The sequence below is a fragment of the Gorilla gorilla genome, chromosome 9 (genome assembly GCF_029281585.2).
Source record: "Gorilla gorilla gorilla isolate KB3781 chromosome 9, NHGRI_mGorGor1-v2.1_pri, whole genome shotgun sequence".
Classification (NCBI taxonomy): domain Eukaryota; kingdom Metazoa; phylum Chordata; class Mammalia; order Primates; family Hominidae; genus Gorilla; species Gorilla gorilla.
The window spans coordinates 136,856,632-136,877,696 of NC_073233.2; the positions used below are offsets into that span (position 1 = coordinate 136,856,632).

At 53.2% G+C, this 21,065-nt stretch overlaps 1 protein-coding gene across 3 annotated transcripts; it reads right to left on the reverse strand.

The window, feature by feature from the left end:
- Window positions 1-12,545: 12,545 nt before the first annotated feature.
- TP53AIP1 (tumor protein p53 regulated apoptosis inducing protein 1) lies at window positions 12,546-20,051 on the reverse strand. 3 transcript variants are annotated; one of them, XM_055356372.2, is made up of 5 exons: window positions 19,966-20,051; window positions 15,701-16,756; window positions 14,840-15,056; window positions 13,701-13,812; window positions 12,546-12,873 (listed from the first exon to the last, which is right to left on the reverse strand). In XM_055356372.2, exons 3-5 carry the CDS (start codon window positions 14,978-14,980, stop codon window positions 12,752-12,754), a joined length of 375 nt encoding a protein of 124 aa, XP_055212347.1. In that variant the 5' UTR covers window positions 14,981-15,056; window positions 15,701-16,756; window positions 19,966-20,051; the 3' UTR covers window positions 12,546-12,751. The 3 variants fall into 3 exon arrangements, 1 of the variants encoding a protein (XP_055212347.1); XR_008669878.2 differs by having other exon boundaries at window positions 12,746-12,851; window positions 13,925-15,056; XR_008669879.2 differs by having other exon boundaries at window positions 12,746-12,851; window positions 13,925-16,756.
- Window positions 20,052-21,065: the final 1,014 nt, after the last annotated feature.

The window sequence follows — 21,065 nt, forward strand, 5'->3', positions numbered from 1 at the left end:
ACATGCTCATGGAAGAGACCGCAACCAGCCCTGTGTGATCTGAAGCGTCCAGGGAGTAACCGTTTCCTTGCCTCACCTTGTAGTTACCTGGGGAAGTGGTAAGGCATGGCCACTCAGGAATGCACCCACCTTCTCTCTCCTTACAGAGGAGAGCCCGCTTGTCCTGGTTCATGGAAACAGCTAAGAAAGGGGGAAAAGCATTTACTGAACCCAGACTGTGCCCTGATGGATGAGAATGTGGCTGTTTAAGCTCCTGGTGTCTTTCCCATTCAGTAAGTGCACTGGGAGAGGCTTCACGCTCCTCCTCTTCAGATGAAGCACCCCATGGACACACCCTGTCTTCAAATACTAGATAAAATCTTGCAGGGAAGCTGCTCCTGTTTAGGTCTCCCAGAACCCCACAGCAGCAGCAGTACCTGGACATTAGTCCAGGAGCTGATCATCCTGCTCATTCCCTTTGGAATCGGTGGAGCTTTGCAGGGCATTCCAACAACCATCTCACTGTGATAAAGGATTAAAATGACATCTCAGAAGACACAGAGCCAACTCCACACAACATCCAAAGGGTCTCTGACTTTTCATTACTTCAATTTTCCCACACATCCATTATTCAGCAAACATTTAGTGAGCACCTACTATGTGCCCAGAGCAGGAAGAGGCACTGCACACTCAGCGGTGATAAGACTGTCTTAGTCCACTGGGGCTGCATTACAAAAATACCTTAGAGTGGGTAATTTATAAAGAACAGAGACTTCCTGCTCACAGTTCTGAAGGCTGGGAAGTCCAAGATCAAGATCAGGCCGCCGGCAGATTGGGTGTCTGGTGAGGGCCTGTTCCTCACAGATGGTGCCCTACATGTGTCCTCACTTGGCGGAAGGGGCCAACAGGCTCCCTGAAGCCTCTTCCATAAGGGCACTCATCCATCACGAGGATCCTCTCCCACGACCTCATCACTGCCCAAAGGCCCCACCTCCTAATGTCGTTACCTAAGGGGTTAGGTTTCAACAAAGGAATTTTAAGGGGACATGAATATTTAGACCATAGCAGAGACAATATGATCTCTTGCCCTCATGAAATTTTCTGTCTGTTGGAGATGGGGAGAGACACAGACAGAACAAATACACAAATCAAAGAATTACAGTTCGCAATAAGGGCTATGAGGGAAACTAACAGGGGGCTGAGGTCAGGAACAGCAGGGCTGCCCCTGGGGAGGCCACAGGGACTGAGGCTCTATGGGGGCCTGGAAGCTGGACCTTGAAACAGGAGCAGGAATGAGCTCCTCCGGCAAGGGCTCTGGGGGATCAGCCGTGTGTAAAGGTCCTGGGGTGGAAGGCGCAGCTGTATCCAAAGAACTGAAAAAAGCCCAGGGAAGCAGCAGCCTTGGGGAAGGGGAGCAGGGAGTCAGCCCACGCCTGGCTGGGAGCTAGGGCTGAATTCAGATCTCATGCCAAGTTCAGGGGAAAGCACACCAGGGGGCTTATCCGGGGTGACCCGCTGTGAGTCCAACCTGAGACGGTGTGACCCTTCCTTTCTCCTGTAGGTCACGGGTCATCAGCCACATTGGGGCACGGTCTGACAGCTCTATCTGGCTGTCCTCAACCCTGTCCTTTAAGGTCTAAAAGCCACAGGTCAATCTAAGTTCTTTTCATAAATATTTCCAAGTTGTAAACCCAGGAGTACTTCTGAGCCATCCTGGACAAATCCCTCCTAAGTATTATTGCACATGCCCTCTGTGTCAGAAGCTGGTCAGACTGTTCGAGGACCCTTCCCAGGGTCAGGGTCCACGGCCGATATCACTTGCTCCATTTCTCGCCTGCCTGCACCTGGGGAATGAGCTCAGCCACCAGCCTACGTGGGGTGCCAGCGGCATGCAGACTCCTTACCAACGTGGAGAAGGCTTGCAGCTCGCAGCCCTGACCTGGAGAGCTGCTTCCACATCCATTTCAATAGGCAGCATCTGAAAGAGAAAACCAGTCTCTTTTCAAGGCCCTTAGAGCGTTCATCTTAAAAGGGAAATTGCATTTTGCAAAGCACTGCTCATGCATCTGACATTTGTACATCTGGAAAACTGGGATTGCTTTACGTGGCACCCAGTGAAATCCAGCTCCCCCTCTGCCTCCCACCCTCTCCCTTTCGTGATCCTCTTCCCAGCTCCAATCCTGGACTCCCTGGGCCCTGGCCTCTGCCTGCAGCCCTCCTACCTTCTATGCATAATGCCCCATTTCCCAGCCATGTTAACCATCCTCCTCCGTGTATGAAAATAAGATTGTGGCCGGGTGCAGTGTCTCATGCATGTCATCCCAGCACTTTGGGAGGCCAAGGCAGGCAGATCATGAGGTCAGGAGATCGAGACCATCCTGACCAACATGGTGAAACCCCGTCTCTACTAAAATACAAAAAATTAGCCAGGCATGGTGGCACACGCCTGTAGTCCCAGCTCCTCGGAAGGCTGAGGCAGGGGACTCACTTGAACGTGGAAGGCGGAGGTTGCAGTGAGCTGAGATCGCGCCACTGCACTCCTGGATGACAGAACAAGACTCTATCTCAAAAAAAAAAAAAAAAAAAGGAAAGAAAAGAAATCAGATTGTTCCTTTAAAAAAACAAAAACCGGCAAACAGACAAAACCCTTTCAGGGTGGAGGGATTTGGAGGGATTTGGGAGCTGATTCTTTTCATGTAGAATGAGGGTGTTCCTAGACGCCTTTCCAGGCCATCTTTTTAGGCTAGATGTACACTCAGCAAACATTTGCCAAGCCCCTTCTGTGTCCCAAGCACCCCGCCAGGACCTGGGGAAACAAAGCTGACTCAGTCCCTGCCCTTTGGGAGCCTGCAGCCGAGCTGGAAGGAGGGTTCTGCGCTGATTGCTCTGATTCATTGCATAGAATAATTTTTGTTTGTTTAGAAACATCATTCTATTTTATAAAGACAAATGTCCACATTGTTGGACAAGAACCAAGAACCAGGTTCTTGGACAAGAGGCAAGAACTGGGTAAAAACACATGGACACATTCATTAAAGAAAAAAAAAATAGTGAAAGAAGAGACTAAACATGCAGGTGTTGTCAACAAAAGCAATGATTTGCCATCAGATCAGCATTTATGATTTACACGTTTAAAATCTGCCATCAAAAGACAGTGCCAATTCCAGGCAAAACCTTCATCCTCTCCGCAGCTAGGGCTTGCAGAGCGCGCTCTGTAGGAGACTTCCCCTGAATCTCGGGAACCAGCCGTGCCCAGCACCCTGCCGGGGGCCTTCCTCACCGCCTCTGTGCGCAGAGGCCTGTCTGCGGAGAGCTATTCTGGATCTCCTGAGGGTTTCCACCGGGCTCCTCCAGGCTACAGCACAGGCATCCCTCTTTCTTAGGTTACAGTGAACACAGTTCCCAAGACTTCTTTCATGCTCCAAGTTTTAAAAAAAGAAACAGAAATGAAAAGGAATTGCTGCCCTTCATCCTCCAACCTGAGAGAGGCCCCTGTGAACCTGAGAGAAACCCCTGCGGACCTGAGAGGCACCTGCCATCCCGCTTCTGTGCCCTCTGCCCCACCCTGCTGGCCCCCTGCGCCCTCTTAGCCACATTCCTGCCAGAGGCCAGCAGGGGACTGCACTTGCCAACTGGCCATGTGGGACAGTGGCGCCAAAGGGGCAAGAGAAGGCATGCGGGGGCCAGCTGGGTGAGAAGTGATGGCCACTTGGACTGAGGAGGCAGTGGAGCTACAGATACGTAGATGGATTTGACAGGTTAAGGGCAATAATTCACAGAACGATCGGATGGAGGCAAAGGGGAGCGTTCAGGAGGAGCCCGGGCCTCTGGCTTGCAGAAGCAAATGGACGGAGGCTGCACAATCCCTGAGCCCAGCTGCACTGTAGTAGAATCTAATTTAGAGGAGTTGGAAGGAGAATTGCATGAGTTTGGCTTTGAGCCAAGCCCCTGCATTTGCATGTTTGCATCTGAGGACCCTCAAAAGCCAGCATTTGCATATACCTAGACCTCTGAAGACAGAACAGTGAAAGTCCTAAGTTTGGGAGTCATCAGGCTCTAAGTGGGACCTGAAGCTGAGTTCCTAGCTAAGATTGTCCTCGAAGGAAGCAGAGCATGGACAGAGAGGCAGGCTGGGACTGACGCTTCAAGGGCTCACTCACTGAATGGACAGAGGCTGGAGAGGAGGATGCCTCTGTCCATTCAAATGTTCTGTCCATTTGCTTCTGCAAGCCAGAGGCCCGGGTTCCTCCCTCACACTCCCCTCTGCCTTGATCCGATCATTCTGCGAATTATTGATTTTAAACTCTCAAATCCCCATGGCCCCGGCCTTCAAGCACTCTCCAGGTGTTAACAGGCAAGACCCTCCCAGAAACCAGCACAACTGCTGCTTCCATGGTCCCTGTGATTCTGGGGGATGCTGAGCAAGGATCCCACGGAAGGGTCATCAGTGGGGAACATGCCAGGGCCAAGCCCGAGGCTGCGCTGGTTTATGCACCTCCTGAGCAGAGCAGCCCTCACCATCCCCACCGCAACCCATCTGCTCCCCGCAGACCCACCATTGCCGAGGACGGCCAAAGGACCTCTCCTGCAGCCCTGGGCTTCACTGACCCCGCTTTCCTCCCCTCTGAGTGCGGCCATGTCGCCTGCTGGCTTGCTCGTCACAGGATCTGGGCTGCTCTGACTTCCTCTTAATTAGCTCTTTTCATGTTGTAGCTTTGCAATTTCCCTTGATTTCCACTGCCCATTTAAATGTCTTATTTTCATTTTTGAAGCATTCCTTTAAACTTCCTGTCACTGCGTTGGTTTCTATTGTGATGTCTGACAGGTAGCTGGCTTAAAAGAGTGAATTTCCATATTCTCCTTACAGATTTGCATTTTCCCATCAACTGGAGAAAAGACAGTTGAATCAATGAAATAGCTGGTGGGCAGAAAGGTGTGTGGAAGGAAACAACTGGCTCCTTTTGCAATATGAGATCTCAGGGGGGAAAATCTCAGACGCCAGCTGTGGGGGAAGAACTTCGTAGTTAATATAAACTTTGATTCCTACATTCCTACCTCACTGCCACCCAATGCACCCCATAGCCCTTAATTTGTGTTTGCCTCTGCCTCGGATAGCCGATTCTGGAGGATAATTCATAAGCAGCTTTGGCTGTAGTTTCAGTGGCATGTCCCATGTGGTTCCATTTCATCTGATTTGCTACAGGACGGTCTGTGCATCTGAGGAGTCAGTGCCCATCACTTCCGGGTGCCCCTCCCTCCTGCCTTTCTCAAGAAAGCTTTCAGTTTCTTTAGCAAAACCCTTCAGCCAGGTTTCACAGACATGTCCGGCAGACTGTGACATTTTCACTCACACATCTACAACACGCACACCAAGACACACCCCCTCCAAGATTCATAGCAATACATTCCTAATTCTATAGCTCACTTCTTTCTTATTGACCTTCGAGTGGACTACAATCACCTTTGCCTTATTCACTAGTTTACAATTAGAGTAATACATGGAAAACCATACACATTATATTAATATTCTACCCTTGCATAAGCATATTGCCATCTTCTTCAAACACCACCCAGATGGAGAGCCGCAAGCATTTTCAGCTGCACTTCAAGTGTCCATGTTATCTTGGAAGAAAAAAAGCCTTTTTTTTTTTTTTTTTTTGTGACAGAGTCTCACTCTGTCACCCAGGCTGGAGTGCAGTGGTGAGATCTCAGCTCACTGCAACCTCCGACTCCTGGGTTTCAAGTGATTCTCCTGCCTCAGCCTCCCAAAGTAGCTGGGATTACAGGCATGCGCCACCACACCCAGCTAATTTTTGTATTTTTAGTAGAGATAGGGTTTCACCATGTTGACCAGGCTGGTCTCTTGAGCTCCTGACCTCAAGTGATCCCCCTGCCTCAGCCTCCCAAAGTGCTGGGATTACAGGCGTGAGCCACCGTGCCCGGCCAAAAAAGCCTTTTCAATCCGACAGACCCAGATTCAACCTCTGAGTCTCTTTGTCTGCAGCACAGTGGTAACTACCTCGTGGACTATTACAGAATTAAATAAGATCTCTTGGGCTCGGCTTTACTCAAAGCGGCATCCCTGTAAACATTACCACCTCTCCCCCTTTAAATCGGGGCCATGTGTGGAGAGAGGCCACAGCTCTTCCACTCTTGTCCTCCTTTGTGTCACTGTCCCGGTGTTTTCCCCATCATCCTTGGCTTTCCAAGAACCTGTTGGGCCAAGCTGGCCAGGCATCTTCTCCAGCACCACTCAGCTGTGCTCTTGTTAGTGCTGCTCTGAGAGGGACTTTCCCCTGAGGGGAGCACCCCCCCCCACACTCTCCCAGGACACTCCCTCCTCCTCCTTTACAACTCACCCAGCCTGATCCTGCATTGATTTGCTGAGCGCGTACTAAGCACCTGGCTGCCCTGTGCCCAGCACCGCCACACCAGGTCCTGGCTCAGGGGCTTCTGGTAGGCACCCAAGTCAGAGCCAGCCATGCAGCCCACATGCTCCATGCAGGATGCTGGGCCGAGGGCCCATCCTGGCTAACAAGGCTCAGCTCCCCTCTGACCCTGTACATGAGAGATCAGATGAGCGCCCTTTCTAGAAAAGCAAGCTCCCCCTGCCCCCTTGGCTTGTGAGGTTTGTTGGTGGGGGAGGGATCCCGCATTCACATGGGGGAGGGACCCATCAGAACCTTTAGAAATGGGATTCTCTGCCTACTTGCACGGGCACCCAGTGGAGCCACTGCTCATGAAGCAGACGGCTGCTTTGCAGTGACGAATACACTTCAGATCTGAGGGAGACGTGGAATTAGTCACGGTGGAAGCTATAGCACATTCATCTAGAGCAGAAGCGCCCCCAGAGAAATCATTTGTCAGGTCATACAGCAAAACAATGACCTCAGCCCCCAGGGCGCTGCAGCCTGCGAGCAGCCGGGCATCTGTCCTGAGAGCTGAGCAGGCTCTCGGAGGGCCAGCTGCCCTGGCACCTGAAGCACTTCCAGAGGAGAGCGAGGAACTAGAGAGTGCATTTGGAGGTCAAATTTGGAATTGGCTGTCTAGATAATTCCCTCCCCAGCTCCCCGCTCCCATCCCTTCTTCTCCCCACCTTCCCTGGAGGTACAAGGAGAAAACTGCCACCGAGAAGGAGGCCGGGGCTTAGGGAGGCCTAGGGTTAAGGAGGCAGGGGGTTAGGGAGACCAAGGGTTAGGAAGGCCAGGGATTAGGGAGGCCGGGGTAGCGAGGCTGGGGGTTAGGAAGGCTGGGGTTAGGGAGGCCAGGGTGTTAGGGAGACCAAGGGTCAGGGAGGCCAGGGGTTAGGGAGGCCAGGGTTAGGGAGGCCAGGGTTAGGGAGGCCAGGGGTTAGGGAAGCCAGGGATTAGGGAGGCCAGGGGTTAGGGAGGCCAGGGTTAGGGAGGCTGGGGGTTAGGGAGGCTGGGGGTTAGGGAGGCTGGGGTTAGGGAGGCCAGGGGTTAGGGAGGCTGGGGTTAGGGAGGCTGGGGTTAGGGAGGCTGGGGTTAGGGAGGCCAGGGATTAGGGAGGCCAGGGTTAGGGAGGCTGGGGGTTAGGGAGGCTGGGGTTAGGGAGGCTGGGGTTAGGAGGCCAGGGGTTAGGGAGGCAGGGGGTTAGGGAGACCAAGGGTTAGGGAGGCCAGGGGTTAGGGAGGCTGGGGTTAGGGAGGCTGGGGTTAGGGAGGCTGGGGTTAGGGAGACCAAGGGTTAGGGAGGCCAGGGGTTAGGGAGGCTGGGGTTAGGGAGGCTGGGGTTAGGGAGGCTGGGGTTAGGGAGACCAAGGGTTAGGGAGGCCAGGGGTTAGGGAAGCCAGGGTTAGGGAGGCAGGGGGTTAGGAGGCCAGGGTTAGGGAGGCCAGGGGTTAGGGAGGCTGGGGTTAGGGAGGCTGGGGTTAGGGAGACCAAGGGTTAGGGAGGCCAGGGGTTAGGGAAGCCAGGGTTAGGGAGGCAGGGGGTTAGGAGGCCAGGGTTAGGGAGGCCAGGGGTTAGGGAGGCTGGGGTTAGGGAGGCTGGGGGTTAGGGAGGCTGGGGTTAGGGAGGCTGGGGGTTAGGGAGGCTGGGGTTAGGGAGGCTGGGGTTAGGGAGGCCAGGGGTTAGGGAGGCAGGGGGTTAGGGAGACCAAGGGTTAGGGAGGCCAGGGGTTAGTGAGGCAGGGATTATGGAGGCAGGGATTAGGGAGGGCAAGGGTTCAGGAAGGCAGGGGTTGTAAACCTGGCACTCCCTACTCCCCATCCCAGCCAGGCGTTCTCATCTCTGCCTGTCTCCTTCCTGTTCCACTCTCCCTGTCATATGGAGTGGATTTTCTCTCCCCTCCCTCAACCTCTGTGTATGTGTTGGACATCAGTTTTTGCCTTTGCTCTGGACTTAATGTTTGTGTCCCCCAACCCCAAGTTCCCACGTTGAAACCCTAACCCCAATGTGATGGGATTTGGAGGTGGGGCCTTTGGGAAGGGATTAGCCTTAGATGAGGTCAGGAGGTTGGGGCCCTGGGAGTGGCATTAGTGCCTTTGTGGAAAGAGGAAGAGGCGGGTCATGGTGGCTCATGCCTGTCATCCCAGCTCTTTGGGAGGCTGAGGTGGGCATATACTGGAGCTCAGAGGTTCAAGGCCAGCCTGGGCAACATAGCAAGACCCCATCTCTACAAAAAATACAAAAATTAGCCTGGTGTGCTGGCACACACCTGTAGTCCCAGCTATTCGGGAGGCTGAGGCAGGAGAATCGCTTGAGTCTGGGAGGTCCTGGCACCCCAGTCTGGGTGACAGAGTGAGACTCTGTCTCAAAAAAAAAAGAACCAAGAGGAGGCAGAAGACTCTTCTCTCCTTGCTTCATGTGAGGATACAAGGAGACGGTGGGCTTCTGCAAACCAGGACGTGAACCTTCACGAGATATCAGATCTGCTGACACCTTCATCATGGACTTCTCAGCCTCCAGAGCTGTGAGAAATAAATGTTTATTGTGGAAGCCACTCCATCTATGGTGTTCTATGATACAGCCCAAGCTGACTAAAGCAACTTCCAAGGACAGGCAGTAGAGCATTCCTGGGGGCTTATGGCCAATCCCTGTGTTCTCCAGACACACATGATCTTCCTCCATGTCTCCACCTGTCGAGTTATATATAGCCTGCGGGGTTGACAGCTGCTCCTCCTCCTACCCCTGCAGTATCCACAGAAGATCCCCTGTGCATAACCACATCTCAGTAGAGGCCACCACACTGCATCCATTTCATTGCCTTAATAGGGGTGCTAACTCCTGGGAGTAGAGTTGCCAGATTTAACAAATAAAAATACAGGCTTCCCAGCTCCATTGAAATTTCAGCTGATCAGTGACTAATGTTAGAACATAAGTGTGTCCCATGCAGTTCTGGGGACATACTTATACTGAAAAGTTTTCTGTTGGTTACTTGAAATTCAATTGAATTAGGTGTACTGTATCTTTATTTGCTGAATCTGGGACCTATGCCCACTTCAGCCCATCTGATCACTAGGAGGGAGCAGTTTGACAGTTTATGCCTTTAGGCTGTCCCTACGAGGGGGAAATGATATGATAAATTGATCAGCACATTAGAGCATTAAGAACTCAAAAGGTTCTCGCTTGTGAGGCAGAGCAGCAGTCACAGAGCCTGAGCCCAGAGGGCTGACTGTCTATCTCACACTCGGTTTCCTCACCCCTGCAATGCAGGCATTTAACCAGATGACCCCTTAACACCCTTCACTGCTGACATCCGGAGCCTCCTTGTGGAGCTGTTGTCAGAGTTTGGAAAGTGTGAGTGTGACCTAGAGAACGCTGGGTGCAGACATGAAGATCCAGTATGTCTGATGTGGGCCCCGGAGTCTGCATTTAAACATGCATCCTGACCGGGCATGGTGGCTCACACCTGTAATCTCAGCACTTTGGAGTTTGAGAACAGCCTGGCCCACATGGTGAAACATCGTCTCTACTAAAAAAGTACAAAAATTAGCTGGGTGTGATGGTGCATGCCTGTAGTCCCAGCTACTCGGGAGGCTGAGGCAGGAGAACGGCTTGAACCCGGGAGGCGGAGGTTGCAGTGAACTGAGATGGCGCCATTGCACCACAGCCTGGGTGACAGAGCCAGGCTCCATCTCAAAAAAAAAAAAAAATGTGCATCCTCTGCCATTTAGATGTTGATGATCTGAAAAGGACAGTTTGGGATACCCTGGTCTTGCGTTTATCCTCCTCTGCAGGGTGTGCATGTGTGTGGGTCCATAGGGGCTGCTTCATTTTTAAAACATGCCCCCAGGGTGAAAATGCAACCTAACCCTAGTGAAAGGTTGTCAGGAATCGTTGTGAAGCCACCCATGCTCGGAGCTTCCCCAGGTCCCTCCAATTTCCTTGTTCACTCACCTGTCACCATCTGTGGACCTGGGTCGGGGGGTCCCTGCCCTACCCCATGGACGGGGCAGCCCAACCAGCATCTGCACAGAATGCAGCTGCAGAAGTGAAAACTCAGGTCTGTCCCCAAACAGACAGGTAGGCACAACACGGTAGCCTGGCCCTGGGTAGGGAGCCATGTTGAGGTAGGGAGGTGGGGCGTGGGCTGCAGCCACACTGGGGGCCTGGATTCTTGGAAATGATCATGGATACTGATGTGAGCAGAGGGAATTGAGGGAGACCAGTCTGAGCTCACTGAGCTCTGCAATGTCCCCCCACACAGATGGCCTCAGGCTGCCCTTGCAGATGTGTCCTGCACTTCTCACTGCCATGTGGAGTCAAGCTGGCATCTCCAGGTTTTGGCACTGTCCCACCTGCAGCCAAGACTCCAAGTGCACTTTAACTTCTACTGTTATCAAGAACCTGGTCTTGCCCACTGCCCGCCCACTCTCCAAGGCCACAAGGGTCAGAGATTCAGCACATGTGTTTTGGAGCCGGCTAACCCAGAAGCAAGCCTTGGATCTACAGCTTGCTCAGTGACCTCATGCCCTTTACTTAACCTCCTTTGCAAAATACAGATAATGGTCTCCCTTCATGACAGACCCAGCCCCAAGGAATGCAATGAGCTGACAGCCTCCAGTGACAGGGGCCTGCACATCAAGGCCATGTGCTTCCCAGGCAGAGCCCAACTGATGATGACTGCCATGGTGGGCTCCTCTACGGGCAGTCTTGGGCTGGAGCCCCTATGCCACTCACCAAAAGTTTTCTGAGCAGCCTGCAGTCTGAGGATCTTCCTGCCTGACCCTCCTTCCTCCTCCCTCTCCTTTCGTAGGTGTCAGACCTGCACTGTGACCTGAGGCTCCCTCTGCCTATTTCTGCTTAGTTCCCCATTTTGTTCACAGGCATTACCCCTGTAAATCTCTGGCACGTCTAATGACATCTTGGCATATTCTTCCCGAGGACCCAACTGATGAATCATCCCATCTCAGGGCCCCATCCTCCCCTATCAGGGCCCTGCTGTTAGCGTGGGGAGTTAGCTGGGGCTCTGCATTCAGCATCTGGTAGCTCCACCACACATGTGATCAACTCCAGACCTCATTTTCAGTACAGCCTGTCCTCTGTCAGTAGCAGATGAGAGTCATTTTAAATACTGCTATGGAGACCTGTGGCCTCAAAGCGAGCCCTGAGTTGATAGTTGTGGGCTTAAGCCCATCCTTCTGTCTCCATGGGGTTCCTACTGCAATGAGCCAAACCAGCCCACTTCATGGCCATGACCATACCCGCTGCCTCCATGCCTTTTGGTTGCCAGGGCTGCTGCATGAGCCAGTGTGTCCTTTTATACCTGGACCTCATCTCAAGCCACCACAGGCTTAGTAAGATCTCACCACCCTGCACACCACCAGCCAAAGGGTGTCCAGCAAGCGATCCCAGCTCAGAATTTCATTTTAGGGGCTACTCCGCAGGGCTGCTTCTGGTATCGACTTTCTTAGTTTAGGTTTCCCCGAGGTCAGAGACTGAGACAAGGCCCTGAGTGCACATCATTTATTTGGAAGGTGAACCTAGAATGCACAAGGGAGGAAGTGCAGAGAGAGACACACAGGGAAGGGAGAAAAGCCAGTGCAGGTTATGGCATCCAATGTGGGCGATTGAGGTCATGCCCACTGGGGATTCTCGGAAGTGTCATGTAGAATATGGCTCAGCCGCAGCCCACCCAGGGAAGCTGGGGGATTTACACACCAATGCTTTTCCCCCATTGGTTAAGGGTTGCCCTGGGGGCTTTCAACTCCCAGAATTTCAGGATGAGGCAGCTCTGCACACAGGCCAGGCAAGCTCTTACTGCACTGAAAAACACAAAACAAAACCAAGCTATCAATGCCGGGGCTTGTGGTAGGAACGTGTCAGCAGGAATGACTGTCCACTGCAGCTGGGGGACACCCAGCGGGGGCCTGGGGCTTGCTGGTTGGCATCAGCAGCATCTGCTATAGATGATCAAACCCGCACTTCTCAAACCGTCCTTGGAAGTGCGTACTGGGAGTGCCCTCGGGCCCGCCATAGCTGTGAGACAACGCTTGGAGCATACTTTTCCTTGCAGAGTTTTGTGGAGATGCATCGTTTTTAGTTTTTAGCAAGTGGATATTATAGATTGGAATGCAAACTTCACAAGAATTTTTTTCCAGCTTTTATTTCAGATGTGGGGATACAGAAGGATGCAAAATGAGGCAACCTAGCCACCCAACTGGCCCAGTGGTCAAGGGGGGAAATGAGGTGGCCGCTAGTCAGCGCTGGAGCCATTTCTCGACGGTGCTTTTTGTTTGTTTGTTTGTTTTTGTTTTGAGATGGAGTCTCTCTGTCGCCCAGGCTGGAGTGCAGTGGCGTGATCTCGGCTCACTGCAACCTCAACGGTGCTTTTTTCTGATCGTAGCTGAGCTCAAATGCTGACCCCAGTGGCCTGTCTCTAAGCACTGTGGCTCCAGGAAGGAAAGGCCTGGAGAGACCCAGACCAAGGCCTCAGTAGGAAGGGAGAGAATTTACTCTTTGCAAAACGTGTGGAGTCCTTGTTATTTACCAAATATCATGTTACAGACCAGGGATAAAAACAACAATAATGAATTTCAGTGAATCTAAAACACAATCCATTGTAAGGCACACCATTATTCTATCTCCCAAGACAGGAAAAATATCTTTAGATTTCATAGATATCAAATGGGCAAAAAAAAAAATGTTATCTTGGAATAAACAAAATATGCTAATGATAACAGTAAGATATCTAGGACATACTATGTACAGGTGCTGTTCTTAGCATTTCACATATATCATTTTACCCACACAGTGAATCTGTGAGATGGAAGCTATTATCATTCTATTTTATAGACACCTACACTGAGACTCAGGCAGGCCAGTTGTCCTGCCCATGTACACACAGCTCCTAAGTGGTAGAGTCAGGATTTGAACCCAGACCCCGCAGCCTGGCTCCATGCTCTCAACAGCTTTGCAGAAACTAAAGTTGGAATGGAAGACTGCTCATTCCAAATCTGTCCTATTGTCCAGCATCCTATGGCCCATTCCAGAAAGTTCAGTGGGTGTCAATCAGCTTGGCTGTAGTGACCACTCTTAAGTGTACCATTACCTTTTATTTTAATTTGAGAAACTAAATAAAATACATCCACAGCAGTTTACAACTCTGCCATGATGTCATTTTGTCAGATGGCAAATTTCGGGAGAGGCTCAAACTCAAAAAACCCTATGTCGTTACCTGGATTTATCGAGAGGACATCAAATCACTTAATTCTATCATGGCCCACACCCATGAATTCACTAAGTAATTATCACACACCTGTCAGGATCCAGACAGTTGCTGAGGACCAAGATCCAGACGAGACTGACAGAGCTTCTATTCCCCGGCACCCTCCGTGAACTTGGGCACCCAAAACTAAGAGATCTGAAACCTGAGAGGAAATGGAAGCAGACTGTGAGGCCCTGCAGCGCCGTCTCTTGGATGGTTTATTCTTCTCTGGCAGGTTTTCCCCTAGGTATTCATGGCACGCAGGGGCATTTCACCTCAGCAAAGTGATGACACTGCCACTCAGGTTCCCATGGAAACCAAACTGGGACAGGAGGAACAAAAAGCTCCTCAAGGTCAGTGGTGCAAAGGACATTAGAGACAAAGACAGAGACAGCAAATCAGCCCAAAGAACAGACATAAACCGGCGCTTCCTCCCTCCCATCACCACAGCTCGGGGCTTTGTCACTCCAGCACACCTGGGCCCTGCACCTCAGACACTGCCTGTGAGCTTCTGGGGAGAGAAGTGTGGGCCTCCAGGGAGGTGTAGGCGCTCCTGGCTCCTGGCAGACTCCTGGCCCAGGCCTGGCCTGTGTCTGCTTCCGGAGCCACGTGCTGCCTGTGCTGGGATGAATGCATGGCCCCTGCATCCTTACCCCCTCCTCAGAGCCCACAAGCTTCCGAGTACGTCATCTTCATTATTGGCCACAGGAAATGACTTCTTGGAGTAAGTGACTGCTGCTCCGAGGCCCATCTGGACAAAAGCAGGATCCGGGGTGGACGCAGAAGAGCAGACCCGGAGCCCTGCGCCCCAGCCTCCCCTCCCCATGCGTTCCACATGCGTCCTTTGTTCAGCCTCTCCATTTAGCTCTCCCTTTCTGGATGCAGCCAGGCACCACCTTCCTTCCAAAGCCTTGTTTCTCAGAAAACCTTTCTGCCTCCTAGAAACCCAGGATTCCGAGGAGGAGGAGGGCTGGCCTTTCTCTTGGGACTAGTGATCAGGGCTGTCAGTTCCCAGCTCTGTCCAATGCTCTGAACTGGGGACAGTCCGCATGCAGCTCTGAGGACCCAGATGCTGTCACTGGGTCCTGGTGAGTCTGAAAACTTGGGATGTCGGCACCACGGTGAGAGCAGAGTCGGCCCGGGGCTGTGGCAGGCAAAAGACCGTCTCGGTTTTCACTGCAGGGACTTACCCAGCCCGGTGTGTGTGTCTGAGCCCTGCCATTCGGAGGCATCACCGAGAGGTTCTGGTCTCCCCTGCCCAGGCCCTGCCTCCTGGCCCCACTGCAGGAAGCTTGAGCAGATCTGAAGCTCACCTTAGGGGAAGACCCCATCCAGGGGAGGCCCTGTCTGCAGAAAGCAGAGAGCTTGGCTTCTCCTCATTTGTTGTTAGGGCCAGTGCCTAAGGGACTAAAAACAAACAAAACAGGCTACGAACAGGAGCAGTGGTGGCAGCGCTGGGCCAGCAATGATGATTTCTATTGTCAGGGTTTCAGCTGTACTTGGATCTGGGAGGGGGAGGCCGATGCACCCAGAGACCCTAGGGCTGGGCTGTAACCACACACCTTAGGAGATGCTTTGGGAAACTCAAACTGAAGCCATTTGTGCTGAATTTGGGGAAAGGGGGTGGGATGATGGAGTTAGGAGCATTGTCGTTAACTGGTCATTAATTAGATATTAACTAGCCATTAACTAGTCATTAACTAGACTTTTGGGGAAGCAACAAGGCCTCTGTGTCCACAGTTGTAAGGTGTGGGCTACCCTGATGAGGGGTGCTCCAGCTGTATTCATGATTCACATTCATTCATTACATGCCTGATCTCTATCTCAGAGGCCCGGCCTTCTGTTAGTAAGCTCTCAGATTCAGGGAAAGGAGTCTCAGAGAACTCCACATCCGTGTGGAGTCAGACGGATCAGAGCAGAACACAGAGCTGCCTTCTCTGTCCTGCTCTCTCTCCCGCTCACCTGCTCAGAGGTTGCCAGCCGGGCCCTGTCTCCCTCTCTGCCCTCCTGGGTATCACGGTCCCTCAACCCAGGGAAGCTGGTGCCCTCACTTGTCTCCCATAGTCCTGTGTCATCTGGGCTTCTGTGGCCCCTCTCAGCTTTCAGGACCATCCAGTCTTCCCCGTCCCTGTTCTTTCTCCTGCAAGTCCCCGGTGGCCGAGGCTCTGGGGAGGAGCTGCATTCTGAGCTACTGCCCACATCGCTTCCCCAGGGCGGCGGGAGCTCTGGTATGGCAGGCCCCATCCTTAACAGCCTGTCCATGACCTCCAGAGGCAGCTCACAGCAGCGCCACCTGTATCACCCACAGAATGGAGGGAGACAGCGGCTCTCCACACAAAGGCACTGAGAAAAAAGAATACCCTGAAAGCCACACAGGTCTCAGGGCAGCAGGGAGTGGGAGCACTCATCACAGGCCAGAAGCCCAGCAAGTAGCATCAGACACCTCAGATTAAAAAGAACGTAGAGATTGTCACTTCCCACCCTCCCCATTCTAGTCAATTCGGACCAGTTTGGTATATGCTGGCCATGTGCGGTGACCACACTAAGTACTGTGCGTGTACCATTTCTCGGAATACTTCCTGCAACCTTATGAAGTTCTCGCCCAATTTAACAAGCACTAACCAAACTCAGAAGGCATTTACCCAATGCTGCATGTTAAGAAAATGTAAAAGAACGAACAGGGCTTCAATACCAGGATTGAGCCCAAAGGTCACGTTCTTTCCCTGCGGCTCCCTTCCCCATCTGGTTCTGGGGAAGACACTGCACGCAGCCCCCAGGAGACCACAGGCCCCGGACTCCCAAAACCCAGCGGCAAGGCAAAGCTACCCCCAGAAGAGCCGCCCAGGACAAGTGATCCTGCGGCCCATTGCTCACTCCCCACAGAGGCAGGGGCAGCTGACTGCTGTCCCAGATGGACATAGAAGGTCACCATGTGGCCCGCCGGGGTCTGCAGGATAGAAGGCGGGAGGTGAAGAGTTTGAGCTGGTGCCTACACCTCCCTCTTCCAGCCACTGAAAACAGGATTCTCCAGGGTTCACGTCTATGCATCTGGTTCAATGCTGGGCATTTTGTCGGGCAACAGGCCAGCAGCCATGCAGCGGATGCACCTGTAGATGATGCACTGCTTTAGTATCCAGACAGAACAAAAGGGATCCCCTTTCCAACCCGAAACTGTTGGATTCTCTAACAGGTCCGTGACAGCCCATCTTAATGCAAGAGGGACTGTGGCTCTTCTAGAAACACGATGCCTCAGTGCCACGAAATGACAGCTGCTTCTTTTGAAGAACTGGGCTGTTCCCATGTAAAGCTGGCTGCAATGGATGATGTTTCTGACTCATACTCTGGCTTTAAAATCAAAGTGTTTGTTAGAAAGCAGCTTTGTTTTCCCTCTATTTCCTGTTTGAAAAGTGAAGCGTTAACACGAAGGAGGGTCCCAGTGGAGTTCATGCTGGGACTCACGCTGCACACGGCCAGTGGTCCCGGGATATCCAGGGAGCCACTCAGAGGGGGCACTTCCAGCTGCCATGCAAACTCATCATGCACCCAGCCCCCCCTTGCTCCAGCCCTGACCATAGTGCCCTCAACACAGGGCCCTGGGCAGCTACCCTCAAACACCTGGATGCCAAGCATGAGAGGGAACCAACTTGCCCTCCCTGGTCTATTATCACAAAGAACCATGGAGCCCCTGCACAGGAACCCACTCCTTAAGGGCACAAGGGGCCAAGTTTTATTTGAGACAATGAGCTGGCATTGGAAGGGAGAGATGACAGCTATCCTCTGTCCTGCTTCCAGGGCAGGGCAGAGCAAGCTGCTTTTGGTCCCGTCTCTGAGGCAGACATGAGCACACTTGTCTCAGGCAGAAGCAGCCTTAGATGGTGTTATGGTTTGAACGTGTTTCCCCCGCAAAATCCAGGTGTTGCCAATGTGCTGGCATTAAGAGGTGGGGCCTTTAAGAGGGGATTAGGCCATGAATGGAATCAGGTGTCCTGATGTAGGTGCCGTGTGGAGGGAGTACATTCACTCGTTGCCCTTCCACCTTCAGCCATGTGAGGACGGCAGCCTTTGTCCCTTCTGGAGGACGCAGCAGCAAGGCACCATCATGAAAGCAGAGACTGGAGCCATCACCAGGCACGGAACCTGCTGGCACCTGGCTCCAGAGCTGTGGGAAGATACATTTCTGTCCTTTGTGAATCACCCAGTCTCCAGGGTTGTGTGAGAGCAGCACAAAATGGACTGGGACAGCTGGAATGTCAGTTTGCATCAGTCCCCACCCACACACTCAAGGCATGCCACGGCGGCCACGCTGTGTGCCTTTCCGCAGGTGCCCAGGCATCAGGAGCACTGGCCCAGTCTCGAGGGGTGTTCGTGTCAGGGAGGTGCCCAGGCTAGTGTCAGCTTCAGCGCCACTAGCATCAGGAAGTTCATCTTGACAAGCCCGGGCAAGAGAGGAGGCGGTGAGATCACCTCCTACCCATCCAGAGACCCCCTGACTTTGGAGTAGTCTGAAGGACTTGAGACTCCTGAAGTGAGAGGGGACAGAGCTAGGAGAAGGGAGGGCAGCCAGGAGGGCAGGGGTGCAGGGGGCGGGATGAGAAGAGCCAGGCTGGCATTAGCAAGAGCTTCTTCATGTCCTTTTGGCCCAAGGGGGCCGTGTTTTCTGAGGAAATGGGACTTGCTCCAGGGAAGAGGAAGAGTTCAGCATCCACTTTCCGTCTCCCGAACAGCTCCTGGGGAAAGCCCACCACTCTCTCCTTGCCCCGCTCTGTGCCCTCACACAAGCGATTCTCTCCACCTGCGACGTGTTTCCTCTCCCTCCCCTGGCCAGTGTCCATGGGTTCTCTCAGACGGAACAGGAAGTATTTTAAGGAAGACCTCCCTAACCTCCTCCCAGCTGGGTGGATCCCTCCCTCTGGGCCCCCACACATCTCAGTTTCAAAAGACCATTCACATTGTAGTCTAAATTAGTGGATCCCTGGTGTGTGATGTGTGCAGTTATAATGGGTTGCCTCAGCCCCCAACGCACCCTTCATTGCCTTCTTCTGTGATAATGCCCCTGGGCCCTGTACCCATTTCTCCCTTGCCAGCTGGCATGATGTTTAGCCCTGTGCAGAGGCAGGGGCCTCTCCCCGGTTCCGACATTTCTTTCTCTGCTTGCCCCTGGCTGCTGGGGGGACATGAGGGACACTCGGCCCTGTTCTCTCTTCAGCAATAATCAGTCCCAGCCCGGGTTCCTGGCCTGCTGCTCCCTGAGGAGGGTTTGCCAGTGCCAGCCCGTGCTTCCCTGTACCAGGACTTGGTCTGCTGGGACCCAGTGGAAAGCCCACGGCTGCCGCCCCCACCCACCTTCCCCTGCTTGCCAGCCACAGTCACCAGCTGTAGACTTGCATGGCTGTGCTGCGGAAGCAGAGCTGGGTGGAGGAGGGCCCCACGCACAGACGTGAATATGAAGGGACCCTCTAGAGGTTGTGGCAAACACAGGTGCCCCGCCCCATGCCCTGTCTGCAGTCACAGCCCTTCCTACATGGAGGGTGCTATCATCAATCTTCTGGGGGGCTGTGGACACTCTGCATCCCCATACCTGTGGCAGTCCTGGCACACGGTAAGCTCTCAGTAAGTGTGGTGAGTCACTGCTGAAGGAACTAACAAATAAACCTCCCACCACCAACCACAGGTAGCTGGGGCAGAACCAGGGAACTGCTGAAAGGAGGCTGGTGAATCCTGCCATGACATGCCCGCTATGCCCAGGACCCAGGCTCCCACAGCTCGCGTCCTTCCTCTATCCCAGATCCATTCAAAGTGAAGTGGCCTCCATACAGGCTTCCCTAGGGGCCCTGGTCAGTGTCCATGAGGCCACCATGCCGCCGTTCACCAGGGGACGTGAGAAAGGGGCTGGCTTGTGGACCAGGACTGACCCAGGTCTGAGCCCCAGCTCAGCGGTCGGCTAGCTGTGCGAGCTTGCGCAGTAGCTCCCCAAGTGTGGCTCAGGACGCACAGCATCGGCGTCAGCATCGCCCAGGAACCTGTTAGAGATACACATTTTTGGCCCCAACCTGCATCGACCAAGTCAGAAATTCTGCAGTGTGTGTTTTTGTAAGTCCTCCAGGTGACTCGGATGTACTCTCAGGGTTCAGAACCATTGAGAGAGAGCAGTTTAGCTGATCTCCTCCAGGCCTCACCTGCGCATGGTCACGACTGTACCTTCCGCACACAGTCGCCGAGATGCGCGTGAAACCCCAAGCACAAAGCAGAGTGAATCACAGTGGCCGGAGCATACCTGAAGCACCAGCGCTGGTCCCCTCCCTCCCCCTCTCCTCACCTGCCTCCTAGGAGTCGGAGGGCCCGTGGAAATGGTCTCCTCCTGCACATCTGTGCTGCTCTGACTGGGTGCAGGTCTGAGCAGAGGCTTTCGGAGTGAGCTGAGCAGGCGAGCCCGAGCACGGCCTCTCAGGAAGCGAGCCCATAGGCTGGGGAGCCGTCCCTGGAGATGCCCTTGGGCTCCTTGCGGGGCATGGCTGAGTCCCTGCCTGTCCTTGGCAGGCCCGCAGTGGTGGGGTGGCTCAGGCAGGTACCCTTTTCACAACCAGTGCTGCTAGGGGTGAAGGCAACGGGTGGGTGAGCACAGACAGTGTGAGCCACGTGGCCGGGAGCTGGGCCAGCTCGCTGTATGTGCACGTCTGTGCAGCAGAAATTGGCGTCTCTGCACAAAGCTGATTTTAGTCTTTCTCACCTTTTCTTGCTCAGCTTAAAATAGGCCTCTCTTCAGGGGCAAGGTGGCATTATACCAAGCCAAAGTGCTGAGGGCGCAGGGAGACCCGCGAGGCAGGGCCACCTGAAGTCCTGGCGGTTTCTAGCCAGCCTCTTGAAATTGACTTAAAGGTGTTTACCTTGCAGATTGTTTTTTCCAACTTCCCACACTCTGCTTCCCACACTCTGTCCTTCCTCAAGGCTGGCACGCTCATCAGTTGACTTCATCTCTCCCTAATGGCAAGGCCTGACCCAGAAAGAAATGCAACTCAGATCCCGACTCAAATGAGGCTGGGAAAGCTGATGCCTGTAAGACCGACAAAGACGGTGCAAGGTGAGGTGAACGCCGCTGTGTCTGGGCGCCGGGCTCCCTTGTCGAGTTGACCCTGAGTCTGCATCAGCTCAAACGCAGTTCCCCAGTGAGATTCCCACTCCCGCCTGGAGGGGAGACGTGCCTGCCTTTTGAATGAAGCGTTGCACACTAGACATAGTATCACAGGCAGAATTGTCATTTTTAGCCTTTTTACATGTTGCCAACTTTCAGACACACTATTCCTTTTTATCCCTCCAAATTCCTCGAAAGCTGCTTCTATTTTGGAGCTCTTTCTTCCCAGTGCTGGGTAATTTCTCCCTGGCCATGTTTTTATTGTAGAGGATGGAAACCTGATGTGA

Bases quoted from the DNA above. Each gene is read 5' to 3' on its own strand.
- TP53AIP1 (XM_055356372.2), bottom strand. From the start codon at position 14,980: ATGGGGTCTTCCCCTAAGGTGAGCTTCAGATCTGCTCAAGCTTCCTGC. The intron at 13,813-14,839 runs GTAAGTCCCTGC...ATTTCCTCTCAG, and splicing joins AGACACACACACCGGGCTGG to GTTTCAGATCTCTTAGTTTT. The intron at 12,874-13,700 runs GTGTGTGATAAT...CTTCCTACTGAG, and splicing joins AACTGTCTGGATCCTGACAG to GCCTTGGTCTGGGTCTCTCC.